This window comes from Neophocaena asiaeorientalis, unplaced genomic scaffold (assembly GCF_003031525.2).
Source record: "Neophocaena asiaeorientalis asiaeorientalis breed wild unplaced genomic scaffold, Neophocaena_asiaeorientalis_V1.1 scaffold78, whole genome shotgun sequence".
NCBI lineage: Eukaryota > Metazoa > Chordata > Mammalia > Artiodactyla > Phocoenidae > Neophocaena > Neophocaena asiaeorientalis.
In genome coordinates this window covers 13,054,549-13,064,316 of record NW_020175018.1, presented here as the reverse complement: position 1 = coordinate 13,064,316, position 9,768 = coordinate 13,054,549, and the positions used below count along the sequence as shown (strand labels likewise).

The following is a 9,768-nucleotide window of genomic DNA, read 5'->3' as shown; positions in this document are numbered from 1 at the left end:
GGGCGGGGCCGAGGCGGGCCCGGAAGGGGTTGTGGGGGGCGCACCCCCCAAAGAGTGGACTCCCACTCCCAACCCCTATTCGTGGATTCTCAAGTGTCCTCTCGTCGACCAGGGGCATCGCAAGGCCAGGGCCCGGACACCCGCCCCGGACGCGATCCAGGAGCAGCTCCCTCCCTGCTGGAGGGTCGTGGAGGACGGCATCCGAGCCGCCCGGGCATCTCAGAATGCTCGACTACGAATACCTGGGCGTGCAATCGCCAGAATCCGGCTCCACTGAGCGCCCCTGAATCCGGATTCCCTGGCCATCCATCTGACCCTCTGACCTGAGCCGCAGACCCCGTGGGACGGGACCCACTGGGCCGCGGCCTTTCCGGGTTCCCCCGCTCCAGCCCGCTCCACCACCCCCGGGCGCCCTCTGGCGAGCCCAGACGGAACTTCTCAGACCAGCCAGCCGACGCGTGGGCGGACAGAAAGACCGGCTTGAGGGGCGGGGAGGGGGTCCCCCTGACCTGCAGACGTCATCCCGCCGCGGTCCGAGCCTGGCGTCCCCAGCGCGTCATCGTCCTCGCCTCCGTCGCCAGCACCGGCCCTTTAGGAGAGCAAGGCCTACTCTTAGATTGAGTGTAGAACATGGGGCACCACTCAGCCTCTCATGGTGACCCAGCCCCCTCCAAAGCAGGGTGACTCCTGTGTCTGGTCAGAGTCGGGGTCCTAAGGCCCCTGCTGAGATGGAAGAGGGTCCCCAGACTCTCTTAGGGCAGGGGAGGGGAGGGGTCTGGAGGCACCAGTATGGGTTCTAGCTCCTCTCTACCACCAACCTCAGGCAGGCTGCTTTCCCGGAGCCTCAGGGCCTCCTGGGTAGAAGGGCTGCTAACAGCACCCACCTAGGAGGGTTTGCAAGGATTCCTTGAGAGCGTGAATGCACTTAATTCCATGCATGGGGCCTGGCAGGCGGGAAGAGTTCCTGGGGCTGGAAGACAGAACTGGAGAAGCCAGCCTCTCCTTCCATTCAGCCCCTCACCCATGGGAACCTACTCTCCTATGGCACCTTTGGGTCTCCCTTCAGGTTCTTCCCAGGGTCAGGGAGGGGGGCTAAGCCTGTGCACACTATCTCCACTGCAAGAAAAGGGGTGGGGGCCCAGCAAGTAACAGCCTGGTGATAGGGCAGCATGTGGAGGCATCAGACCCCAGAGTCCTGGTCTCCAGCCCAGCTCCAAAGCCTCCAACAGCTTCCGGGTGGGGCTGCTTCACAGCCAGTGCCCTGCAATGGAAGGCCTGAGGCCCCCTGAAGCATCCTGGGGAAATAATGAGTCCCTTCCCTTGCACGGCTGCCTCTGCTGGAAGGCACTCCCAGCCCCAGAAAGGGGATACCCTTTTTTTTTTTTTTGTCATGCTGAGCAACATGCAGGATCTTAGTTCCCTGACCAGGGATTGAACCTGTGCCCCCTGAAGTGGAAGCGTGGAGGCTCAACCACTGGACCGCCAGGGAAGTCCTGGGGATACCAAAGCAATATCCCCCACCTCACCCATCCCAGGATCATCCCAGAGCCTCTGCCCATGCTATTAGTCATGGGGCTTCCAGATTCTTCTCTCACCTCAGTCGTCGTCCTCCTCCCAATGCACTGACCCCTCCCATCTTCACCTCTCTCCCTCCCCAGTCCACCCAGTGGTCTAGCCTGTCACTGACTCCCTTGCCCCAGGGTTCTCCCATCATTCCTGCCTGAAAAAACCCTACAGCCATCTTGCTTTGGGGCACGTAAGGACTGCCACACACTCCTGATCTCCACTCTCCACTGGACTCTCACTGAGCCCAACAATCCAGCTTCCCTGTGCTGCTGCCCCCGCTCCTCTGCGGCATTTCACACGCCCGGGTCTTCTGAAGCTCTCACTCCACTCCCTCTCCCCCAGTGAAAATCTTCCTGCCTTCTTTGGAAAAAGAGAAGCCATCACCTGAGAACTCTTATTTCCAGCCTCCAAACCTTCCACGCCCTGCGACCAAGCTGGCCTCTGCTCTCACGGCCTATTACCATGGAAGAGGCACCCCTTCCTCATAACAGAACCATCCTTGGACTCCAAAAGCCATTCTCTTGCCCTTCCTGGATCACCAACATCCGTCTCTTCGATCCTTCCTTCAACATTCCAAAGGACTTAAACCTCCCCCAACTTAAAATGTGAATACAGGGACTTCCCTGGTGGTCCAGTGGTTAAGACTCCATGCTCCTAATGCAGGGGGCCCTGGTTCGATCCCTGGTCAGGGAACTAAATCCCACATGCCACAACTAAAATCCCTCATGCCGCAACAAAAGATCCTGCATGCTGCAACGAAGATCCCACATGCCGCAGCTAAGACCTGGTGCAGCCAAATAAATATTTTTTAAAAATATATGAATACAGTCAGCTGCCTGCCTGTGCTTTGCTCCCGGTCTCACTTCCTCACCTTCATTCGCTGATTGACACACACCAAGGCTGCTCCAGCCAAACTGCTCCCGTCAAGACCGGCATCCTCCTGGCCCCTCATCCAAGAGGGCTCCCTCCAGCAGCTGACCTCATGGACCACTCCCTCTTTCTGCAAAACTGACATGTGTCTCTGCTTCTCACCTGGACCCACATGCCATCTGTCTAAAACAGAACCCCAGTCTTTCCCCCAAACCTGCTCCCACTCCGGTGGCCTCCCTCAAGCTGATGACAAGTGCCTCTCTCTCAGCCCACTCCTCATCCTGGCTAGACCACCTCAATGTCTCCTGCACGTGGCCACTTGCGCGGCTCAGCACCACTCACCTGGGCTACAGCACCTGCCAGTACTCACCCCCGCGCCCGAGGCTTTCTCCCTGGAAACTGTTCTTCACACAGTGGTGCTTTCTCAACTGCATGGTGTTACACCCTTTGGGGGCTGCCATTGCCCTCAGCATAGAGCTCAAACCCCTCAAGGGACAAGGAGGCCCTTCGTGGCCTGCCTGCTGCTTCTCCAACTCCTCTGACCTCCCCTCCCCTATCTCCTGCTCCAGCCAAATTGGACTATGTACAGTTTCCAGAACACTTCGTGCTTGAAGACCTTCCCACATCCTTTTTTTTTTTTTTAATTCCTCTGCTTGAACTGGGCCAACTTTATAGGCCCTCTGGAAAGCCTTCCCTGATGTCATGTCAGGGGGACCTACTCCTACAGGGAATCCTATATAATCCCATTCATTCAGCAAATATTTATTGAGCACATGCTATGTGCAGGAAGAATTCTAGGTACTGGGGATACAGAGGTACAGACAGTCTCTGTTCCTAAGGTGCTCACATTCTGATGAGGGAAGACAGACAGGAAACAAGCAAACTGATAAATTAATAGATAACTTCGAAGAACAGTAAATGCTATGAACAAAATAAAACAAGGTAATGAGAACAGAGAGTAGCTGAGGGTGGGAGGCAACATTGAATAGAGGGGTCAGTGAAGACATTTCAGAGCAAAGGGGAGCCAGCCAAGAGCAGATCTGGGGAAAAGTGTTCCAGATGGAGGGAACAGGTGGGAACAAGCAAGGAGGCCAGGGTAGCTGGAGCAAAGTGAGCAAGGGGAGTGTGGTAAGAGGTGAGGACCACTTAGGGCCTTAAAACTATGGCAGGATTTTGGATTCTTTTGAAAAGTGCAACAGGAAGACACTGGAGGGGGTAAGCAGAGGAGTGACGGGATTCCTCTTAAAAAGATCACTCTGGGGACTTCCCTGGTGGTGCAGTGGTTAAGAATCTGCCTGCCAATGCAGGGGACACGGGTTCGAGCCCTGGTCCGGGAAAATCCCACATGCCACGGAGCAACTAAGCCCGTGCGCCACAACTACTGAGCCTGTGCTCTAGAGCCCGCGAGTCTCAACTACTGAGCCCACGTGCCTAGAGCCTGTGCTCCGCAACAAAGAGAAGCCACCGCAATGAGAAGCCCATGCAACGCAATGAAGAGTAGCCCCTGCTCACTGCAACTAGAGAAGGTCTGCACGCAGCAACGAAGACCCAACACAGCCAAAAATAAATAAATAAATAAATAAATTAGGAAAAAAAAAGATTGTGAGATTTCCCACAGCCTTATGGGATTAGATGTGAGAGATGGAGCGAGGAGTCAGGATGACTCACAGGGTTTGAAGTGGGCTGGGTGGTGGGATAGGTTCTGAATGGGGAAGACCTGAGAAGCAGCAGGTAGAATGTGAAATCAGGTTCTGCGTTGGACCTCATTTTGAGCTGCCTTTTAGACTCGCACGTGGAAAGATCACGTGCCACGCCTGCCCAGCTGTGAGTTCTGAGGCAGGGACCCATCCACCGCCTTCACCATTTTATACCAGCCCTAGAGCAGGGCCAGCTGGGCACTGGGTGGGCTCTCAATAGAAACATGATGAGGTCATAAGAACCTACTGTATGGCACAGGGAACTCCACTCAGTGCTCTGTAATGACCTATATGGGAACAGAATCTAAAAAAGAGTGGATATATATATATATATATGTATAGCTGAATCACTTTGCTGCACAGCAGAAACTAACAACATTGTAAATCAACAATACTCCAATAAAAATTAATTTAAAAAAAGAAATATTATGGGGTTACTGACTAGGGTGGGCTGACCAAGCCCCTGTGCTCCTACTTACACTCATTTTTTTGCCTTCACATATAATAATATGGCGTACTCTGCAAAGGTAATATTGCGCCAAACCCGCCGAAATTCTAAAGCAGTGGTTCTCAAAACATAGTCCCTGGACCAGAGCCAGCAGCAGCGTCACCTGGAAATTGTTAGAAATGCAGATTGCTAAGCCCCTCCCCATATCTACTGAATCAAACTCTGGGAGTGGAGGTTAAACCAACAAGCCTTTCAGGTGATTTTGATGCCAGCTCAAGTTTGAAGCTGCTATTCTATGGGCCTAAGGACTCATTCTAGGGGTCACGTAGGACCCCGAAAATGATTGTTTTGGGTCCATCTGGCTGAATAGGACCCAGACCACCCTGGACCAACACATAGTTGGGCTCTGGATTCCCCTCCCCACAGCATCTTCACTCCCGTCCCTCAGCCATTGTAGTTCTGGCCAAAGCCAGGTGGTGGCGCCAGTGCCTCAGGCTCCACCCTGGCTTCCGGAAACAGAGACCCTGGAAGAATTGTCCCCCTCCCCGGCACCTTTCTTCTCCCCTCTGGGAGCCTCAGCTCCAAGGTCTGCCTGCAGGCAAGGACCCTGAAGAGTGACCTTCATCAGGGAGAGGGGCGCTGAGGTTGGCACACCCAAGGTGAAGGCTAACCTCCTCTTCCTGGAGGTTAGGAAGGTGGGCTAGAGGAACCCCCTAGGTCAGAGAGAAATTAGGGGTGTCTGGCCTGTGGGGCTTGGGGGTCAGGAGCCCTGGCAGGTGGCTGTGGTCCAGTGGACGCCGGTCACACCCCCATTAACCCTCCGCCTTCCCTGCCCAACCTAACGCGAGGTCTCAGGTGCTGTTTCCCTGCCAATGGGTGGGGGCAGCCTAAAAGTACCCCAGGGCCCACACAGAGCCCCAGGGTTGTGGATCCTCACAGCCTGGCAGCCAAGCAGGATGGGAACGGGGGGCCTACGGCAGAGGGGATGCACAGATGGAGCTCTTACCAGCTGCGAGCTTCACGTCTCCTGGGTTGGGGGCTCTCTGGGCCCCTGTCCTGCTTTGTGGCCAAGGGAGCCCAGGATCCTGGCCAGAGCAGGAGCCCACACCCTGCTCCTGGTCCTAGTGCAGCTCGGCAGATGGGGGTCCAGGAGCCCCAGTAGGCTCCCTCCTACATGAAGTTCCAAGCCCGGTTCCAAGCGGACCCAGGGCTGAACGCCAAAGTCTTGCCCCCCATCTGCTCCCCTGCCCCTCATCTTTCCTATTTGAGGGGAGACTGAGACCCCCAAATTCCAGATGGAGTCACCACTCCGCTTAGACATAGCATATCTTGGTCTCTGGTCGAGGAATCTGCCCATGCCCCCTCATCTTCCAGGGTCCCACCCAATGCCCACCCCACCCCCAAAGGACCACCCTCTCGCTCTTGGCCATGCCCTCCTCTCCCAGGAGCCCAGATGTGGAGCTGTCCTCCTCTGAGAATCTGCCTCTGTCCTCAGGAGGCTGGGTCCAGGCCAGCTGTTTTCCTCGTGCAGCCAGCTGTTTTGCCCATCAGGAAGCAGCCCTGGCTCCTCTGCTAAAATCGTGGCAGTCCCGCTGGGCCAGGGCCCAGGAGCTGTTAACTCCTCTGGGGCCAGGCAGCCCCTTCCCCTCCCAGCCTGACCCCTTCTGCCTTCCTCTGACCTGCAGGAGTATCGTGTCGCAACACTTCTAGCAACCCCCAAGCAGACCAAGCATTGCTATCCCCACCCCCACTCAGCAACTGCTAACCCGCAGCCCCTCCCTCCTCTCAACAGAGCCTTGTCCTCAGGTGACCCCAGGTGAGAGGAAGGTTCAAAAGGATAGATGTTACCCCATTCAGAATAATAACAGTAATAGCTATCATTAACTGTCTGCTGTGTGCCAGGCATTGTGCTAAGTGCTTGAAATGTATTACCTAACTTAGTTTTCACAACAACCCTGTGAAGTAGGGAATATCTTCATCTTATAGATGAGAAAATGGAGGCATGGTGAAGCTAAATCACTTGCCCAAGCCTACTCGGAACTGGGGTTTGAAACCAAAACCGGGCTGCCTGCCTCTCTCTGGCCAACCCTGGTGGTCCTGGAATCCCAGTTGGTGTTGCTATTTAAGTTTCCCCGAGCTTCTCTCTCTCTGATCTGGGCCTCAGTAGCACCATGTGTGAAATGGGAAGCTCACGGGTGGAATTACCACCACCACCCACTCCGTGGGCTGAGTCCGGAGCAGTGCCAGGCTCTGCGCTCAGCACCTTCCAAGTATTTATTAGTGGATCATTCCTCTCGGTGGCGGCGGTCAGCCTGGGCTAAGATCCCAGCTCTGCTGCTTCCTGGCAGCCTAGTTTTGGGCAAGGGACTTTACCTCTCGGAATCTCAGTATCCAAAGTTAGAAAATGGATAGAAGAACAATATCTACCGCGTCCTTGATTTTGTTGTGAAAAGGATGAGATAATGCAAGTAAAGCAGTTAGCAGGTACCTGACACAGAGTCGGTGGGAAATGTTGCCCCTTTACTATCACGACTATAAACGACAATCCGGAAGGATCTGAGTGGCCCACCCACCATTGTGCGCCCCCATGCCCAGCACGGAGCGGGCACATAGGAGGGCTCTGTCATTTCTTGTGAATGAATGCACCCTGGTCCAGTGATACCCACACGAGAGCAAAGGCTGCGAGAAGGGGCACAGCTTATCCAGATTACACAGTTAGCGGGGTAGAGCACCGGGAATCCCAAAGTGCCCTTAACTCTTCCTGAGCCCGGAACCTGGTCTGCCGGGAAGGGGAGGAGAGACAAGGGAACAGGGACAATCCCAGGGCTGAGATGGCCCAGAAGGTGACTGGGCTGTGGCTGGGTGGGATCTCAGGGTCTGGGAATGACCCCTCAGGATGCAGTGACCCGTGCTCTCCCCCTTTGTCCCCTCCCCCCTGCCCACCATGGGTCAGCTCCCTGGTCCCAGCCTAGACATCTGGAACTGGGGCAGACAAAGGGCTGCGAGGAGGGACAATAACCTTCTGTCCATTTTCAGATGCCGGGCCGGGTCTGGCCAGGGCTGGGGGCCGGAGCCCCGGCAAGGCGGTGCCAGGCCCCCCGTGGGCAGCGGACAATGTTGGCAGTGATGGAGAGGAGGCATTTCAAAGCGTTTTGTTCCCGCTGACCCCCTCCCCCCAACATCTCGCCCCAGCTCGGGGTGAGGCCCCAGCCCCACCCCCAGACACCCAGGCCCCTGCTCCGGGCGGCTTGGGGACCGGCCACATTCTTGACCTCAGGGGAAAAGTTTAGACTCTTTGCGCCCTGGGCAACAATAACAGTGTCACAGAACTGATTTAGGAGCAGCACTTACCATCACAAAGCGACAGACAAAGAGCCAGGGCTGAGAACGCGCAGGGCCTCTGCGTCTACTCTTCCAACCGCTGCTCGCTTCTCTCCTGGGCACTGCCTGGTCAGGACTGGGGGCCAGGGCCCGGCCCTGGGCACGGAAAGCCAGGGCAGGACTCGAGGTGGGAAGGAGTGAAGGAGGAGAGACAGGGGATCCAACAGGGAATGAGGGGACCTGAGAGCTTTTCTGCTGAGAAAGCCCTTCCCCACTCTGGGCCTCAGTTTCTCTCTCTGTAACGAGGAGGCTAAACGATAAGGCTGAAAGCAAGAGGCTCCGATCCTGCAGGCAAAAGGGTCTCAGTGACGATGATGATGATGATGATGATGAGAGGATTTACCACTTCATTCTGGGCACTTCACAGGTGCCAGGCACTGTGATCACTGACCCCTTTCTGCCTTAAGCCACCTCCCCCCCCCCAACTTTTTCTTTTCCTCTTTCTTTTTTTTCTTTTTTTTAACGATGGCGAACACTCAGGCAGCATCCTCTGCCTCTTACTCTCCCAAGAGAAGAGCGATTATCAATGGCAAATGGCAGCTGCAGAAGCAACACCAAGAGCAGGTTTCACACAGGAGAGAATGCTGTGCCTCCTCCTCGAGGTTTCCGGTGCTCTACACGTTCAGAGAAACTTTTCTAGTAACAAACTACAGACATGATTCCTGAAAGTAGAGTTTTTCATCCGCTTTTGTCATGTAATCCTCACCAACCGCACAAAGCGGGTGTACCATTAACCCTAGTTTACAGTTGATAACTGAGGCTCAGAGAAGTTGAGTCACTTGTCCAGGGACACACAGCTTGGAGGTTATGGAGCCGAGACATGAGGCAAGGCTGGTTCTCTTCTGATTATAGATTATACTGCAGTGGGAAGGAGAGAGGGGCAACGAGGCAGCTGGACCCTGCTGAGTCCTGGGTGGGAAGGCCTGTCCTCCCAGCCAGAAGGCTATGAATAAATAAATGTCTGATTACCCCCAGGGGGAACTCCACCCTTGGAGCAGGTGCCTTTAAAAACTAGAATGATTCTTGTCTGTGAGCAGAGGTTGGCCTGGGCAGACACCCAGATGCGGGGACTGGACACAATGACCTCTAGTGGAGACCTCCTAGGAATTAGAGGCAGGATAGGAGAACATTTAAGGGCTCAGGGCACTGGAACCAGGCTGTGAGTTCGAATGCCGGCTCTGACTTTTCCTGGCAGTGGGTCCACGGACAGTTACTTCTACTTTCTGTGCCTCAGTTTTCCAATCTGTAAAACTGAACCCACCTTTTAGGAGTGAGGAGACCATTCAGCGAAGTATATGCAAGGCCTTAGAACAGCATCTGACTCAGTGAGGGCTGCCTGTTTCTATTCAGGAAGGTGCCATGGCCAGGGCACCTCAAGGTGGGCACTTTGGGGACCCTGTAGCAGGCAGTCAGCTGTTGGCCTTGCTTTCCAAGGAGTGGTTGGGCTTTGATTACAGCATAAGGGACTACAGTTAGACCCTGAGATCTAAGGGGGCCACATTCTCTGGGATCTGTAAGGTCGAGGCCAAACCATGCCTTCTCATCAGAAGAGATTGTGGCTTCTCTGATGCTTGGGCAGGGGTTGCTTGGCCCTGGGCATGGTGCCTGGAGAGAGGATAGAAAGGGAAGGATGCCCTGGGAGGTGCTATCCAGAGTCTGCCCTCCCCCAACTGCCCCTGAAAGCCAGAGGGACCAAACTGTATGTGGAGGGCGAAGGCAAGGTGGCCGAGCACAGCGCCCAGAGCACAAACAGTACTGCCCTTGGCGTCATAAGGGGGCCTGGTGGGTTTAAGTTCCAGTTCCACC

The 9,768-nt window shown here is 55.2% G+C and overlaps 1 protein-coding gene and 1 non-coding gene across 2 annotated transcripts in view; both read right to left on the bottom strand.

Moving 5' to 3' along the window:
* Positions 1-366, bottom strand: part of CERCAM (cerebral endothelial cell adhesion molecule) — an 11,334-nt gene extending 10,968 nt beyond the window's left edge. The window contains exon 1 of the mRNA XM_024762781.1: positions 243-366. Within this exon, the coding sequence (XP_024618549.1) occupies positions 243-310 (68 nt within the window). The 5' untranslated portion in view covers positions 311-366. The remainder of the gene's footprint in view (positions 1-242) is intronic.
* Positions 367-8,433: 8,067 nt separating this feature from the next.
* Positions 8,434-8,640, bottom strand: LOC112411580 (small nucleolar RNA U3). The gene has a single exon (XR_003005661.1). It is a non-coding gene; the product is annotated as a small nucleolar RNA U3 (small nucleolar RNA).
* Positions 8,641-9,768: the final 1,128 nt, after the last annotated feature.